The sequence below is a fragment of the Neofelis nebulosa genome, chromosome 2, assembly GCF_028018385.1.
Source record: "Neofelis nebulosa isolate mNeoNeb1 chromosome 2, mNeoNeb1.pri, whole genome shotgun sequence".
NCBI lineage: Eukaryota > Metazoa > Chordata > Mammalia > Carnivora > Felidae > Neofelis > Neofelis nebulosa.
Genome location: NC_080783.1, coordinates 210,087,898 through 210,105,644, shown reverse-complemented (window position 1 = coordinate 210,105,644; position 17,747 = coordinate 210,087,898). Strand labels below are relative to the sequence as shown.

Genomic DNA, 17,747 nt, shown 5'->3' with positions numbered 1-17,747 from the left:
TACCTCCTCTGCTTCCTAGCTGCATGCCCGCAGGGGTGGGGGGAGGGGGCCGGAGTGGCCCCACTGTGAATGGGCCTGGACTCCTGGGGCCATGTTGGGGGCCTGGACCCCCTGGTGGAGCACTTGGCGTGCGTTCCGGGCCATGGGAGAAGCCGTGACCATTGGCTTTTATTAGGGGGATGTCCCATTTTCCAGATGAAGACACAGAAGGCTAGACAGGCCGAGTAACTTGCCTCCGTCAATGGCGTCGGCGGCCCCTTCCCTCCCTCGTCCTCTTTGACGTCTCCACGGATTCCCGAGGGTCTCGTTGCTCCCTCTGGGATGCGCCCCGCACGGCCGGGCCCTGCTTGCTTCTTCAGCCCGGCCCTGGACCGGGGAGCCAGGCACAGCCTCTCTAGCAGGGAAGGCAGCCCTGAGTCCAAGCCGGGAGACTGTGAATCTTGGACCTTCTGCGGCGGGGAGCATCTTGGGGTGCCCAGGGGTCCCCACCTCTCAGCAGGACCGTCCCTCCTACTCCCTCTGCCACTGCCACCTCTGAAGGGGTGGCCGTGCTGGTTCAGGGCTGACGATGTCCCCACAGGTGAAGGTCTCCTACTTCGGGCGGCAGGAGGCTGGCGCCCTGGGCCACAGCGTGCTTTACCTTACCGCTGTCGGTAAGTACTGCCCCCCCCTCCCCTATATCCCCTCCCCCCTCCATGTTGCCCCCCTGAGGGCCTTAGGGGAACCCCTCAGTGCAAGGCCCATGGCCATCTTCCTCCACCAGCAAGGAGCTTCTTCAGAGGCCTTCCATTCGTTCTAGAACCTCAGGGACGGAGACCCAGCAAGACTTAGGGCCACCAGAATCTAGAAACTGCACTGCCCACAGGTCACCAGCTAGACCCACCATAGGGCTCCTTTCTCTGGAGGCCTTTCTCCCACATGTCATGCTGTCGGAACCCCAAGATTCCCTGAGCCACGAGCCGCCCTCGGCCAGAGCCCGGGCAGCAGGCTCCGAGGACCACAGAGCCAGCACCTAGAACCCGGGCCTCGTCCCAACTGCCAGAGTCAGGGCCTCCTGGAGCATGCACTTCAAGAGCCCGAGACTGGGTCCCTCCAATATCCAGAACCAGGGGGCGCGGCCACACGGCCCCCTGGCCTCCCAGGCATTGGGTATGGTCCCCAGAACAGGGCTTCCTGGGTCTCATGAGCGAAGCTTGCCTCGGCCGGGATGTCATGGGTCTGACGACGGGACCGGGTGAGCCCCTGGCAGCCCCACTCCATCCCTTTTCAGACGTGTCCCTGGACGTCGACACGGGTCGCACGGGCAAGGTGAAGAGGAACCACGACGACAAGGTGACAGTCTCCTGGCTCCCCCAGATGGTGTGGTCGACAGGCAAACCTGGGGGTGGTGGGTCCTAGGGTCTGTGGTAGCCGAGAGTGTAGGGAACCCATGTGGGGACCTGCCAAATGGGCGCGGGTGGGCGTCACTTCCACCGTGCGATCGACATGCTGCGTGACTCCCGTGAGACCCTCTCTGAGCCTCTCTTGTGCCACTTTGGAGTTGGGATTGGGTCTTTTGCTGGATGCGCCTTCTATTTCCTTGGCTGTGTTTGGACCCCCAAACGTGGTAGGTGCTTCATAAAAGGTCGCTGAGTGACTGACTGAAGGCTTCTGACAGAGGAGGCTGGGGCGACAGCCTCAGTTAGACCCTAGAGAGTGAGGAGGAGGGTGGCGTGAGTTCAAGACATTACCGCAGGGCAAGTATCTGGAAGCCATCCTGGAAGGGTAGAAGGTATAGTTTATAGGGAAAGACCCTAGAGAGAAAGCCTGGGCCACAGGAACAGGCTTTGAGGACAAGATGGGGAAGGGTAGCCATGGATGGGTACGCAGGTTGTTCACTGCACAAGGTTGCTTGGCTAAGCGGGTGAGTGGGGCTATGACACAAGTCATGTCTAGTGCCCAAGCACAGGGCAACATTTACCCAGAAAGGTGGACAAGAGTGCCATATGGGTTAGCAATGGCCCTCTGAAGTCCCCCATAGGAGTTTGAATCTGACCTATGGGACTTAAGGCTCATTTCCCAGAGCGTTTCTTTCCTTCTCTGTGAAATGGGGCAAGTGAGCCCTGCCTTGTGGGGTCTGGTGGGCATTAAGTGGAGGTGTGTCAGGGAGAGCTGCGACCAGAGGCGGGGCTCCAGCTATCTTTCCCACCTCAGCTTAGACCTCTTTGCAGGGCCTGCAGGACTGAGGGTAGGTGCCAGAGATGTCTATGCGACAGGGCCCAGGAGAGTGCTGAGACGGAGAAAGTTTCCCTGGGATTGTCCAGCCTCATCAAGGTCAGGGTGAGGTAGCCTCTGTCCCCCAGTCAGGGCCAAAGCTCAGCAGGTTGGTGGAGGTTGTTTCTGGATATGGCGACACCACCCTTCCTCCTCCAGTGTGATGGCCGGGTGAGGCCCCTGGGTATGGTTGCCCAGGTTGTTCACTATACAAGAGTGGGGTGGATCTGGGTCTAGACACCTGAAACTCCAGTCCCCACATCTACGCTGCCTCTTTAAATCTTTAAGCAAACCCAGAATACAGCAGTCTCCATTTTAAAGAAGCAGCCAGCTCTAGCCAGCTCCAGAGCCCCTTCCCAGGCCATCCGGGTCCCACTGACCCCCCAGTCTCTTGTTTTGCCACAGAAAACCTGGCGCTGGGGCCCTGAGGGCTATGGGGCTGTCCTGCTGGTGAACTGTGACCGGGACAGTGTCGTGTCCACGGGGCCCGACCTCACCAACAGCCAGCTGGCAACACTGGATGGTGTGTGACCGGGGTGTGTGTGTGCGGGGGCGGGGGGGGGGTGTCCAGGGTAGTGGCGTGGGGTGGTGGAGGCTTGCGGGGTGGAGGGGGGAGCGTGTGGGTGGGGTGCAGGGAGAGTGGTCTCCAGGTGCCACTCTCTCCAGACCTGCAGGACATGTCCCCCATGGTGCTGAGCTGCGACGGCCCAGACAGCCTCTTCGACAGCCACAAGCTGGTCTTGAATGTGCCGTTTCCTGATTCCAGAAGAGTGGGGGTCTTCTGCGCTAGGGGTGAGTGGCCTGGTGGGGCTGCTCTCCCCCCTGCTCCACTCGTTCTCTGCTTCCCAAGCTCTTTTCTTCTCTGACCCCTATCCCCGCTCCCTCCCGGCATCTTCCATAACGCTCTCTACCGCTGATGAACAGCCTCTCCAGCGGCTCGCCGCATGTTACCTAAGAAGGAGGGTCCGACACGAGTCCCGTTTTACAGAGGGGGCCAACTGAGGCTCAGGCGCACGCATCCACCGTCTCCAGGTCACCCAGCCGACTGGGGTGGAGCGGGCGTCAAACCCAGGTCTCCAGAGCCCCTCCTCTGGTCGGTCAGCACGGGGTGAGCTCCATCCAGGCTGGGTGAACTGAACCCTGAGCTGCCTTTACTCCTTTTTATAAATGGCAAGAGGTCTCTCCTCTTCCCTTCCCTCTTCTTCCTTACCGTCCTCTGTTCAAACTGACCCAGAACTTGTTGTTGTGGCTAAATGAGCCTGGCGGGAGCCCGAACGTTCCTCCTCTTGTCTCCCTGGTGGAAGTTCAGGCAGACGCCCCGCTCGGAAACACCGTGATACCGGAACATGAGCAAAGTCTCAGTCAGTCAACCGATAGCCTTTCCTGCTGTGAATGAGAGCATGCCAGGGTGACATTTCCCAGACACCTTCGGGGGGGACAGAGGGGCGCAGGACAGAAGTACTGTGGGCCAGGCACTTTTAAAAATAAATGAAGGCAGGGGCTGGGCGGGGGGGGGGGGGGGCAGGGGGCGCCTGGCTGGCCCAGTCGGTTGAGCGTCCGACTTCGGCTCAGGTCACGATCTCGCGGTTTGTGAGTTCGAGTCCCGCGTCGGGCTCTGTGCTGACAGCTCAGAGCCTGGAGCCTGCTTCGGATTCTGTGTCCTCCTCTCTCTCTCTCTGTCCCTCCCCTGCTCGTGCTCTGTCTCCCTCTCTCTCTCTCTCTCTCTCTCTCTCTCTCTCTCTCACACACACACAAATGAATAAACATGAAAAAAAAGTAAAAATACATAGATAAATGAAGGTGAAATTCACGTCGTACAAAATTAACCATTTGAAAGTGGATAATTCAGAGGTCCTTGACACGTCCTCACTGCTGTGCAAACACCACCCCCGTCCAGTTCCTAGACAGTGTCATCACCCCCCAGGGAAAACCTCATTCTTCTCAGCTGTCACTCCCCCTCCCCTGCCTCCAGTCCTAGGCAGCCATTGATCTAGCCACTTTCTGTCCCTACGGATCTACCGATGTTGGACATTTCCTGTCGACGGAGTCATCCAGTATGTGGCCTTTTGCGTCTGGCCTTTCACTCAGCATAATATTTTCAAGGTTCGCCCGCATCGTAGCAGGTGTCAGCGCCTCATTCCTTTTTATGGGTGGAAAACATACCATTGTGTGGACATACTATATTTTGTTCACCCATTCCTCCATTGATGGGCATTTGGGTATTTGCACCTGTTGTGGTGCCTGCTTTTATCCCCGTATCTGACTTAAAGCTTACACTGATCCCAAGAGATGCTGCCAGCCGTTTTACAGGCGAGGAACGGAGGCTCAGAGAGGTTGAGTCACTGAGCCAAGGTCACACAGCTTGCGCGTGGCCGAGCTAGAGAGGAGCGGCCAAGTAGATCTAACACAAAGGAGTAGTCGGCTCGGCCCTGGATTCCGGGCCTCTGGTGTCCTTCCTCCCATCCTTTGTCCCAGCACTGGCCCCTGACTCTGGCTCCCCCTAGGTGGGACTTCCCTTGAGGACTACAAGCAGGTACTGGGACCTCAGCGTCTGTCCTACGAAGTTGAGCGGCAGCCGGGGGAGCGGAAGATCAGCTTCTTTGTGGAGGGACTCACCTTCCCCGACGTTGATTTCTTGGGGCTGGTCTCCCTCAGTGTCAGCCTGGTGGACACGGGGGTAGGTACCGTGCCGGTGGCTGGGATGGGGGCTGAGGGTTTGGGGGACCAGTCTGGAGTCTCCAGGGCCGGGCTGGCTGGGGGCTGGGGGATCTTGAGGCCTGATGGGGCTCCCCGCAGGGCCCACTTAGTCCTCATTTCGCCCCCCAGACTCTGCCTGAGGTGCCCCTCTTCACAGACACCGTGGCCTTCCGCGTGGCCCCCTGGATCATGACCCCCAACACCCAGCCCCCCCTGGAGCTGTACGCGTGCAGGTGAGGCCTCACCCTCCTGCGCAATCCCACCATCTCTGGACTGGTAGAGACAGGAACAGAATGCCGTGTCCAGGGCTGGGCCCTCACTCACTGGATGGATTCACCGAGGGCACCCACGGGCGCAGGCTGGGTATGGGATAGCAGCAGGCTGGCTTGGGCCGGTCGGTTAAGGCCCCCAGCTGAGGTCACCGGCTCAAGCTTCAGCACCCCTGCCTCTACCCTGTCCTGTCTGTAGCAGCCCAGGAACAGCTCAGACTTAGTCCGGGCGGCGAGACAGGCCCTGTTCAGGCAGCTGGAGGTTGCGGGAGTCCTAGCCTCGCTCTGGCGTGGGGTGCTGCGGGGCTGAGGAGAATACGGGACCCAGCTGCTGGTGTCTGCCGTGAGCCCCGGCCCAGCCTGGGATCCTAGTCCTGTGTGGCCCAGAATCCTCGTCAGTCCCCTCATGGACAGGTGGGCCTTGATGGGTGAGGCCACTCAAGGCCCCTGCGTCAGAGGTCAGACTAGTGGGAAGGGCCACAGCTGACTTGGAACATAAGTCACAAGGCCGGGATGGTGTAGAGAAACAGGTTTGCTCTGTGGGTGTTTGGAGGGGAATTCTTTCTTTCCGTTTGCTCATGAACCCCACCCTGGTTCCTTTGCGTAGGCCAAAGGGGCAGGAGTAGAGGGGGCTCCCTGCCCCCTGGCTGCCACCTTAACCCAGTCCCCGGGGCCACCTCCTCCATGGCTGTCACCTGGTTTTGGTGGCCCGCCTTTGGGCTCCACCCACCTGGGTGCCTTTGGGCTCCACCCACCTGGGTGCCTTTGCACTCCACCCACCTGGGCTTGCCCCGCCCCTTGCACCTACCACCGGATATGATCTGGGGAGATCACCTGCCTTCTCTAGGGCGGGGGCTGTGTTCGAACCCCGAAACCCAGGGCCACGTGGGGCCCAGTGCCGACTGGAGGCCGGCCAGAGGTCACTATTACGTTCCCCTCTCCCTGGGTTTTGCAGTGTGGTAGACTCCCATGGCTCAAATAAGAAATTTCTGGAAGACATGTCTGACCTAGCGTTGAAAGCCAACTGCAAGCTGATCATCTGCCCTCAGATTGAAAATCGAAATGACCGCTGGATCCAGGTGGGTACGGGAGCAGGCCCGGGGAAAGAGCAGGGGTGGCCTGGGATGCCTGAGCCCCTGTCCTTCACCCCGACTTTGGGAAATGGAGCCTGCACAGCTTTGGTCTCCCTAGAGAAGCGAGGACTCGGTCAGGGCAGGGGGGTGGGGGGCGGGGCAAGGTGCAGGCAGCTTCCGGAAATGCTTCCCCACTGCCTGTGTCACTCCAGTCTCTCCTGTTCCCTCGAATGCTCGGGTCCCAGACAGAGTCCTCTCCCAGTTGGGGTCCCAAGAGGCCTCACCTCCATCCCTGGCCCCCGTGCCCCCAGGTCTTGGGGGAAATCTGTGGCACTGCCCTGGGCGAAGTCTGGGGGTAGGGCTCACCGTGTCAGGAAAACGACGCTGGGGATACCACTGTGATCTCTTCCTCTCCCCTCCTAGGACGAGATGGAGTTTGGCTACACCGAGGCCCCTCACAAGGCCTTCCCAGTGGTCTTTGACTCTCCCCGAAACAGAGGCCTGAAGCATTTCCCCCACAAGCGGATCCTGGTATGTGGCAAAGGGCAGAGTGGAGGTCCCTTGGGTGGCTCTGTAATAGGACCCTGTAATCAGTCTTCCCTGGTCCTGGTCCTTTAGGGGGGCCAAAAGGACACAAATGGTGGGGAAACAGGGAGTCAGTGGGGGGATTGGGACAGAACATGCAAATAGCATGCAAACAACGTGCAAATCCTCCTCCCCCTTCTGGGTGGGGCAGGCCAGCAAAGTCGCCTGGGGAACCCTTCTCCCCCACTGGGAGTCGACAGAGGGGTCAGTCCTGGGGAGACCGCCTCATGGGGGAAATGCACCAGTAGTGAGCCCTCATGACTCTTGCTTTTACGAGGTGGGGCCTCTTTTGGGGTAACACATTTTTTCTGAACACCTACTGCGTGCCAGGCCCCATGCGGCCTCTTCTGCACAGGCTGGGGACAAGAGCAGCCCCAGCAACCGTGCGGCCCTGACTTTACACGGTCACTCATCCAATCCACAGTCCTGTGGCTAGCTGCTGTCTTTATCCCCTCTTTCCTGAGGCTCAGAGAGGTTAGGTAATGGACCCCATGCCACCCAGCTATGGCACCAAGGTGCAAAACCAGAGGGGCTGTCTCCATACCCCTACTTCCAGGCTGAACTGCCTTTCGAGGTGGGCCCGAGGCCTGCAGCCTGTTTACCAGCTCCCATACCCCCACCGCCAGGACAATGCCCGTGTTAGGGTGGGGGCTGGGAGGGAGATGCCCGGGAACTTGTGGGCACACAGAGCAGGGGCATTTACCTCAGCCTAGAGGGGCCAAGAGACCAGTCCCAGCGCAGGTGACAATGAGCCCTGTGGGGTGACTCTGAATCGACCAAGGGCTTGACCCCAACCCCAGGCTTCACCTGGCCAGGGCTTCCTTCACTGATCCCTGCCCTCATCTTTTTTTTTTTTTTTTTTTTATACAATTAAAAAAAAATGTTTATTTAGTTTTGAGAGAGAGACAGAGAGAGCAAGCCAGGGAGGGGCAGAGAGAGAGGGAGACACAGAATCTGAAACAGGCTCCGGGCTCTGAGCCGTCAGCACAGAGCACGACGCGGGGCTCGAACTCACGGACCGCGAGATCACGACCCGAGCTGAAGTCGGACGCTTAACCCACTGAGCCACCCAGGCACCCTGCCCTCGTCTTTACCCTGTCCCCCCTTCCACTTTCTCTGGGTCTCATTTGCTGTTCTTTTCCCAGCTGCAAACGGAAGCGAAGATTTTTCCGACCGCTCCTCTTCCGTACCTATGCGTACGGACCTACGGGTGGCTCCCCAGCAGGTGCACATTCACCAGCATCCTGCAAGTTCTAGTGTGCTGTATCTTTTATCATCTTTTGCTTCAAAGTCTTGCCTCGTTTCCCCCTGGCTTCCTTCTTTGGCCCGTGCGTTCTTTCTGAAGCGTGGTGCCTGATCTCTCAGCATTGGGGGATTTTCTAGTTATTCTGTTGTGGACTTGAACGTTAATCGCCCCCCCGCCCCAACCCCTGCCAAGAGCTGTCGCTTCCTGTCCTAACTGACCCCTCCTTCTGGGGTGGGGGGCTTGCTGGTCCTCCCCTAGGGTCCCGACTTTGGATATGTAACCCGGGAGATCCTATTCGCTGGTGCCTCCAGCCTTGACTCTTTCGGCAACCTGGACGTCAGCCCGCCCGTCACGGTGGGCGGCAAGGAGTACCCGCTGGGCCGGATCCTCATCGGCAGCAGCTTCCCCAAGTGAGAGGCGCTGGCGGGGGGTGGGAGGGCGCGGGGGACCGCCGTGGCGCCCACCTGTAGCTCCCTCACCACCAGTACGGGTCTCCAGGCTCAGAGGTGGTCTTAACTCCCACGCTCAGTCCTGGAGTCAAAGACCCAGAGCCCTGGAATGTTAGATTTAAAAGGTCATAGAATCTTGGGGGAAAACTCAGAAACGACTGACCCACGGTCTCTTGGCCTGCCTAGTATTTTGTGAGCTTAATTAGTCACCGACTCCGTATGTGCGGGGAGGCCTTCCATAAAATCCCAGATTTTCAGCTTCTTTAGAAACACTGGGGTTCTGGGGAGGTGATGTGCCAGCTGGAGCAGAGGCGGGAGAGGGACGGGTTGACCTCTCCCAGCAGGAGGTCAAAATAGCTGATGTTCTAGCAATAGCTTAAAAAGCCCCGGGGTCACCCTGTGGCTACCGGTGAATGAGTGGCTGGTCAGGGGACCCGGGTGACAGAGGTGACTTGGTGGGTGCCCGCCCCCTCCCGCCCCACCCCCCGACAGCTGTCATCAGGCAGGAAACAAGGTGCCCAGGATTTAGTGCTCAGACAGGTGACAGTATCCTGCTGAATGGGTCCCCACCTTGCTGCGGGCCACCACAGAATGGGGTGAGCTGTGCGGGGGTCCTTGTGGGGTCCTCTGTTTCCCGCCTGGAGATGAAGCCCGCTGCAGGCACCGGAGCCACCTTCTCGTCTGTGTGGGGTTGGCATGGAAACCAGGTGAGCCCAGCTTGCCCCTCCCCCAAGTCCCCAAGCCCTGACTGACTATTTAGAGCAGCCAGGCAGTCATAGGAAGGTCACCCAGCCCCTAGTGCTGACCCTGGTGGCCCCAGGGCTCTGGATCAGGTGAGGCGAGGTTTCCTGGCACCAACCGCAGGCACGTAGCCGGGGGCCCGGGGCTAAGGTCGGCTAGAGCAAGAGGAGTGCTCACCTTGGCGGTGACTCAGGCTCAGACACCACTCTGCGATCTGATCCTGCCCACAGCCCTGGAGGCGGGAGGACGCCAGGGCCTCTGGGTAGAATCCTGGACTTCGGGGATGGACCCAGGAGGAAGGAGCACAGTTGGACTCGGGTTCGAGTCCTGACCCTGCTGTATATACTAGCCATGTGGTTTTGGGTATACCCGGCACACAGTAGGTGCTCAGTTAATTCATTTGAAGCAATTTATTTCATGCCTACTATGTGCCAGGCACTGTTGAAGATACTAGGGATATACATCAGTGTGCAGCAGATACTTTATCAAATGAACACATTAGTTTATAGTCCATGCCGCAGTTTCCTTGTCTGTGAAATGGGTCCATTAAGAATCTCTGGGCTGGCTATAAAATCAGCACTAGTGGGGATAAAGAATCCCCCACTAGTTTAGGTATTGTTTAGCCGGGCCCCTAGCAGTGGGTCTGCTTTGAAGCAGGTTGGAACTTATCGGACAGAAGTTATCGATCACCTACTACGATTTAATTCTTAGAGCCGTCCTATGGGGCTGGGACGATTGTTATTCCCATTTTACAGGTGAGGAAGCTGAGGCTCAGAAAAGCGAAGTGAGTGCACTCATTCACGCATTCATTTGCCAATTCAGTAAATATTTACTGAGACTTCCCAGAGGCCTAGATAAAAGAAACAATCTAGAAGCTCCCAGGGTCAGAGCAAGGACTAGGGATGGGACAGTGGGGGCCTCCAGTGCAGCTGTGAGCCAGTCCATTGACCATTGTATTGAAAACCAGGAACAAGGTCCTTGGTAAACAGAAGGGGTCCTGAGGCTCAGAGAGGGACAGCGACCGGCTAGGACCGCACAGCGAGTTAGTGGAATAGTCAGGATCCAGGTCTCCTCCCTGGACTCCAAACAAAAGTAACCCTCTGTCCTGTGTTCCTGTCTTGGCTTCTTTCTGTCCTCGGCAGTGAACAAACAGACAGCCTGCATTCATTCTAACAGGGAGAAACGGACAGTAAGCAAACTCAACAAGTAAGTAGATAATATAGTGTGTTAGATCAAGGAAGCCCTGGTGAGAAATCGCCATTTAAATAAAGTCCTGAAGGAAATGAGGGAGTCAAAGATGGGGGTATTTGGGGGGGAAAGCGTGCAAAGGACTGGCAATGGCCAGTGCAAAGGCCCTGAGGCAGGAGTGTGGCGGAGACATTAGAGGAGCAGCAAGGAGGCCTGGGGTTTGGCAAGGAGGGGCTTGATGGGAGATGAGTTCAGAGAGCTTAGCAGGGCAGAGTTCAGATCGTGACCTGGGCCTGTTATTTGTACGTACATCAGAGAGGACTCATGGAGATTAAGCAAGATACTTAGTGGGAGGAGCCTCAGGCAGGCACACACTAGGTGCTCAGTAAGTGTCACAATCATTCTCTGAGCACCTAGGTCTGTTCTCTGCCTGCTTGGGTTCTCCACAGTCCGCTCCCCATAGTTAAAATCATCTTTGAGCAATTCTGCCCCCTAGTGGTAGCTTTGATGTGACTTGAAGAGCGGGTCTGTCCCATCACCCCCGCCCCCACCAGCCTCCAGGCAGAGGGCAGCACAACGCGGGGCTCTGTCCCTTCCCCAACCGTATGTGTTTCTGATGCCTGCCACTCTGCGCCCATGAGAAGTTTCTGGAGTCCAGCGCTTCACCATCTCACCGTGTTTAAGAACTCCTTTTAAATTGCCGGCCCTCTACCAACATAACAGAAATACAAGGACATAGTTGCCACACTCTTATCCCCCAAGTCAAATCAGCGTTGTCATTTGTCACTGTTTGTCAGGTCTCCCTTCTAATCTTTGTCTATGACATATTTGAGTGATAGAGACCAGGGATTATTACACAGCTGTTCAAAAAAAAAAAACAACACTTTTTTTTTAAAGCATTTTGAAAAAAGCTGTTCAGAAGCACATCATTCGCTGAGCCTCTATTATGTAAGAGGTGCCGGGGATACAGCAGTGAACGTAGACAACATCCCAGCCCACCCGGAGCTTACATTCTGGTGGGATGCCAGACAATAAATGAGATATCAAATATGCCAGCTGATACCAAGAAGAAAAATAAATCTGGGAAGGGGGTTGAGGGACGGTTGTAATTTTCAAAGGGCTCGTAGAGAAAGAGGGTGACATTTGAGTTAAACCTGAGGAAAGATGGAAGTGACCCATGACAGATGGGGAGTGGGCGACAATTCCTGGTGCAGAGAACGGCATGTGCAAAGGCCCTGAGGCAGGAATGTACCTGGTATGTGCAAGGGGCAGCGGGAGGCCAGCATGGCCAGCACGAAGCAGATGAAGAGGAGGGTGGACCGAGGGAGGTGGTAGGGATGGGTAGGGGCTGTGCGGGTTGTCCTGAGGACTTTGCTTTTACAGTGAGGGAGAGGGGAGTGGTAGGAGGGTTTTGTCCGGAGGAGGGAGACGATCTGACATATTTAAAAACTCTCCATCCGTTTAGACTGCGGGGGAGCAAAAGGGTGAAAGCAGAGAGACCAGAGAAAGGGGCAAGCCGCTAAGATTATTTAGAGGAGGGGGGTGTCTGGGCCAGACGGTGGCAGAAGGGGAGGAGGGAGGGGCTGGATGGTGTTTACGGTAGAAGGCACCAGATTCGATGCAGCCTGGGGAGCTTGTCCATGACAAGCAGGCAAGGTCAAGGAATGTGACGCCTTTTTTGGTAAAACATATTGAAAGAAGAAATCTCTATGCATACGTATGCGTGTTTCCTCATGGCTACCTGTGCCAGGGGCAGGTGGAAAGTGCCCAGAGTATATAACGCATTGTTCTGGCTTTGAAAAAGTCACCCCCTTGAACTTCCGGGGCCTCAGCTGCCTCATCTGCGAAATGGGGACATGGCCTTGCCTGAGGCAGGGTCGAGCTCCACACAGGCGCAGGCAGCTTTGGGTAACGACTCCTCCCACAGCTCTGGGACCCCGGCTCCCTGTCCTAGGCCACCCCAGCCCCTCCTTCTGTTAGTAAAGGGTGGTTTGCAAATACCCAGAGCTCATTTCGGGAACTGCTGGGGACGAGACAGACCGTGTTGAACACAAAATGATGGCGACAGGGCTTCTCTGGCGCATGAGTCATTATTATTTTTTTAAGTTTATTTATGTAGGGGCGCCTGGGTGGCTCAGTCGGTCAAGCGTCCGACTTCGGCTCAGGGCGTGATCTCACAGTTGGTGCGTTCGAGCCCCGCGGCGGGCCCTGTGCAGACAGCCCAGAGCCTGGATCCCGCTTCCGACCCTGTCTCCCTTTCTCTGCCCCTCGCCTGCTCACACTCTGTCTATTCTCTCCACCAAAAATAAATACACATTAAAAAAATAAAAAAAATAAAGTTTATTTATTTATTTAAAGAGAGAGAGAGAGCCAGAGAGAGAATCCCAAGCAGGCTCTGCACCATCCGTGAGGAAGCCGATGTGGGGCTCGAACTCATGGAACAGTGAGATTATGACCTGAGCCAAAATTGAGTTGACGCTTAACTGACTGAGCCCCTCAGATGCCACAAGACCCCTCCTTGTATACAAGCACTGCCCCCCCAGAGTCTTCCCCCCGAGTGGTCCAGGCCCCACACTTTGGGAAACTCTGGGCTAAGGGAGGGGTTCACCAGGTGCTGGTCATGTTTTGACCCAGAGACTGGGCATCCTGGGTAAAGAGTCAATGTCTCTGAGTCCCGGGATGGGAAGTGAGGGTCTTTGACAAGCGGAGCTCTCTCATTTGACTCATTTTAGTGGGCAGGAGTGGGCAGGGCCTTCCCAGCCTTGGTGTAAGGAGGGAATGAACTCTCTGGAATGATGGTCCAGAGGGACAGTGAGTTGCTGGGGGCACCTGGGGGCCGGGGCCCAAAGATGACCCGTTCAGAGGGTTGTCGTGAGGCTTGCACAGAGGTGGGATGCTCAGGAGGGGCCTGCAGGGAGCCAGCAGTCAGCAGGCACTGGTGACCCTGCTGTCTCCCTCCTGGGCCAGGTCCGGTGGGAGGCGAATGGCCAAGGTGGTGCGGGACTTCCTCCAGGCCCAGCAGGTGCAGGCGCCCGTGGAGCTCTATTCCGATTGGCTCTCCGTGGGCCACGTGGACGAATTCCTGAGCTTTGTGCCCACCTCTGACCAAAAGGTGCGTCCCTTCTCTCTGAGCCCCCTCTGCTCCTCCCCGACCTGATGGGTTGGGATAGGGCAAAGCCACTTGAAATCAGCTCCCCGCCCGTGTCCGTGGTCAGCTCAGAGTCTGGGCACCCGGGGAACCAGGCAGTGTTAATCAGAGGGGGCTTTCTGGAGGAGGTCAGAGCTCAGCTCCGGAGGGTACTCGTCGGCCCCCCCTGCTCATACACCCGTCCTCACACTTGCTGGGTGTTTGCCCTGATCCAAACCTCTCAGCCTAGACCCAGGAATGACATGGATAGTAATTGGTAACATTCGGCATCTATGATGTGCGTGTGTTTTAACTCATTTGATCTCCCGACACTTCCGTGAGGCGGGTACGCTTCTCGCTGACCCCATTTTATAGATGGGAAGACTGAGGCTCGGAAGGACAGTTACTGGTAGGGTAAGACCCAGACCCAGACACAGGGCTTGGGACCGCTCGGCTGCCACCACTTTACAGAGAGGGGCCCAGCCCTCAGGGAGCACGCAGCCCGGGAGGGGCGGCCTCCCAGTGACCAGTGACCGAGTTCCCTGGAAGGCAAGTGAGGAAGGGCATCCAGGCAAAGAGATTATCTTGGACAAAGGCCCCAGGAGTGTGAACCAGCTTGGGGGATTAGGGGATGCTGCCCGGGGGTGCTTTGTGGCTGGCGGGTGGGACTGAGTGGGAGAGTGGAGCCGCCTGCGTGGTCTGGCCTCCTCCCGAGTTTGGGGTCTCCTGCATCTCGGGGAGAACCCGTCCACCGAGCCATTCTCCCTTCCTCTGTGCCAGGGCTTCCGGCTGCTTCTGGCGAGCCCCATCGCTTGCCTCAAACTGTTCCAACAGAAGAAAGAGGAGGGGTACGGGGAGGCGGCCCAGTTTGACGGTGAGTGCCAATGACCCAGTCACCCCGTGCGTGGGGCCTCTGCCCTCTGATTGCCAGCCCTGAGCACTTCTCATGCCTTGCGTGGCTGTGCTCTGTTTACGGGCCCTTCGCCTCACTTGGATCCTTCAGCTCAGAACCGGCCATCACTAATTCTCCCAACACCCTCACCTGGGAGCTAACGATGAGCGCTGTCCCTTTACTGGGCCAAGGCCGGGAGGCCAAGAGGCCGGTGGATGGCCCCAGGCGCCCACAGAAGGTGACGTTCTCAGGAAGAGCGGGTGGCTCCTGGCCACATCCCAGGAGAGGAAGACAACTGGACACAGCGCACACCCCGCGGGATCTCGCCCCTGCCCCCTAACCCCTTTCCCCAGAGGCTCAGAGAGGGGTGGCGTGCCCAGGGCTGTCACCGGGATGCGGCAGGGCCGGGGGCTCGAGAGTGGCAGGGGTGAGAAGCCAGGTGGGTGGTCGGGGCCCCTCTGGGGACCTGCCTCTGGGGCTTGCCAGACCTACTCGGCACCTGGCTGGCCCCCCTGAGCACCTCCCCCTTCCCCACCGCGGACCTCAGTGTTCTCATCTGAGAACTGGAGCACTGGAAGGGACGTGGCAGAGCTTCAAGACCTGAATTCAAATCTTGATCTCGCTACTCATGGCTGGGAGATCAGGGTCGCGTTCTAAACCTCTCAGGGCCTCAGTTTCCTCTTCTCTGAATGGGGGGGGGGGTGATAATTACCCCACCTGGCGTTGTTTTAAAGATGAACGATAATTTAGGAGGGTGCCCAGAGCATGGCGGGTGCTCAGTAATGGCAGCTGTACCGTGATCATCAGGCCCCGAGTCGGGAGTCCCTTCCCGAAGAGTCTGGGCTCCATCACCAGGAATTCCCGGCCGTACCGGCAGTCAGACCCTGGGCGCAGCACGGTCTTGGGTCTCTGGCTTTCTCTATCCTTCAGCCCCCTGGCCCTGAGGCAGCCCTGGGCGGTCCTTCCTGAGCCCTCATACTGTCTTCCTTCTCTTGCAGGGTTAAGACACCAAGTGAACAGAAGCATTAATGAGATGCTGGCCGACAGTCGCCTCAGGAGGGACAGCCTCTACGCACAGGTGAGGATATATGGCCACGCTGCTTGCTCTTGGGGGGGTCCCCGTCCTCCCAGGAGAAGCAGCCCCAGGACTCGCTGGGGTGGAGTGGGAGTACGGGGCTCAGCCCCAGGCCTCGGCCATGAACGCACAGTCTGATGGAGGAGGCACAAAGGAGCCCCCAGGGAGCTCCCGGTCTGATGAGGGGAGATCCAGCTCTGGTCTGGGGGAAATGACGAGTTTCCGGAGAAGCCGAGTGAGATGAGAAATTGGGGCCCCGTGGGGGTGAGGGGTGGGGTGGGTGGGAGTCAAGGGGATCCGGCAAGGAGGAGACCGGGTGGGAGGAGGTCTCCGGAAGGGGCAGGGCTGACGCCCGCCACGGGCGTGGTGCAGGGCCCGGCGCAGAGGCTCTCCTGCGTGGAGCCTCGCACCTTCTCCGAGACGGCTGAGATGGACAGACGTGTGAGCCGCGCTGTGGCTGGGATGAGGTGGGGGGCGGCCACACACACTTTTGGAACTAGAAGCTGCCTGGGTCCAAATCCCAGCTGTGCAGCTTCCTAGCTCTGTGCCCTCGGGCAGGTCACCGGAGCCTCAGTTTCCCCATCTGCGGGTGGGCAGTGGCACCCAGCTGTTGGAGGACCTGAGGAGCACGAGGGCGAGAGGGCTCTGCACGGGGCCCGGCACACAGCCGGCGTTCAGCGAGCGTGAGAGCCTCCCTGGCTCACTGGGTGCGCCCGCTGCCTCTCCTCGTGCCCCCCCCCCAGAAATGCATCGACTGGAACCGGGAGGTGCTGAAGCGGGAGCTGGGCCTGACCGAGCAGGACATCGTGGATATCCCCCAGCTCTTCTTCCTGAAGGGCTCCCATGCGGAAGCCTTCTTCCCTGACATGGTGAGAGCGCAGAAGCAGGACGGGGCACTTCCTGTCCCTGGGGCCCCCTGGCAGGGTCCGCAAGGGTGTCACTTGGGGTTCCAGAGGAGAAGCGCTTCCTGTCCGAGGGCAGAGACAAGCACAGAGACCGGGGCGGGCCTGGCAGATCTCTAGGTGTGTGTTTCCTTTTTTTTTTTTTTTTTTTTTAAGTTTATTTATTTACTTTGAGAGGGAGATCGGGAGAGCAAGCACAAGCAGGGGACGGGCAGAGAGAGAGAGAGAGAGAGAGAGAGAGAGAGAGAGAATTCCAAGCAGGCTTCTTGCCGACACAGCACAGGGCACGACGCGGGGCTCAGACTCACGAACTGTGAGATCACGACCTGGGTCGAAATCGAGAGTTGGACGCTTAACTGAGCCACCCGGGCGCCCCGGTGTGTGTTTGCTTTTTGTGCGGGTACAGGACATCTCCGCCGGGGGGGTCTCCACCGGGGCGATTTTGCCTTCCAGGTTTTCTTGCTTGTTTTGTTTTTCTTGCCACAAGGAGGGAGGTGGCTACTGGCATCAGTGGGTGGAGGCCGGGGATGCTGTTGAACGTGGGTCAGTGCCCAGGGCGGCCCCCACCACTGAGGGCTTTTTGTTTCCCTCCCAAGTCGAGAGAGTAAGTCTGTTTTGGTTTCAGTGTTTCCAGCTCTCACTCCCGGGGGGCCCCAGCCACCTGCTCTGTTCCGCACCCCACCGGCTGCTCCCCGGTGCGGCTCCTGAGGCGGGCAGGCGGGCCCACGGTGGCTGCCTCCCTGGCTGTCATTAAGTCAGGCAGCTGACAGCCGATGCATAACTGTGATGTCACCCGTGTGGCCTCTGGGAGGGGCCTGGTGATGCTATCGGCTGCACAACCATTAACGCCTTTGGGAAGGGATGTCAGGCTGTTGGCCCCTCGTGGCTTGGTTCCCCAGGATGGGAGACCCTCCCTCTTCAGCCTGGGGCCTGTAACTGGAGTCCCCCCCCCCCCCCCCCCGGCACTGGCACCGGCCAAGCGAAGGGTTGGGAGCGGGTCCCAATGTCCTGATTGGAGGCACGGTGACAGTGCAGGGTTTCCTTGCCGGGACCCCACACTCCTGACTCCTCGCTGCGGGGTCTTGGCAGAGGCCCCTAAGGCAGGACCTCGGCTCTACTGATGTCTGGGCCTGACTCCTTTGTCGTGGGGGCCCCGTCCTGTGCATCGCAGGATGGCGGTGGCATCCCTGTCCACTGCCCGCTGGGTGTCAGCTGCTCTCCTCTCACTGTGACAACCAAAATGCCCTGGG

At 58.3% G+C, this 17,747-nt stretch overlaps 1 protein-coding gene across 1 annotated transcript in view; it reads left to right on the top strand.

Annotated features, from left to right (window-relative positions):
- PADI1 (peptidyl arginine deiminase 1) overlaps positions 1-17,747 on the top strand; it is a 39,432-nt gene that overhangs the window by 17,982 nt on the left and 3,703 nt on the right. The window contains exons 3-15 of the mRNA XM_058718924.1: positions 581-653; positions 1,271-1,332; positions 2,659-2,776; positions 2,920-3,045; positions 4,758-4,930; positions 5,080-5,183; positions 6,175-6,298; positions 6,716-6,823; positions 8,382-8,533; positions 13,469-13,613; positions 14,409-14,502; positions 15,519-15,598; positions 16,339-16,464. Coding sequence (XP_058574907.1) covers positions 581-653; positions 1,271-1,332; positions 2,659-2,776; positions 2,920-3,045; positions 4,758-4,930; positions 5,080-5,183; positions 6,175-6,298; positions 6,716-6,823; positions 8,382-8,533; positions 13,469-13,613; positions 14,409-14,502; positions 15,519-15,598; positions 16,339-16,464 — 1,485 coding nt within the window. The remainder of the gene's footprint in view (positions 1-580; positions 654-1,270; positions 1,333-2,658; positions 2,777-2,919; positions 3,046-4,757; positions 4,931-5,079; positions 5,184-6,174; positions 6,299-6,715; positions 6,824-8,381; positions 8,534-13,468; positions 13,614-14,408; positions 14,503-15,518; positions 15,599-16,338; positions 16,465-17,747) is intronic.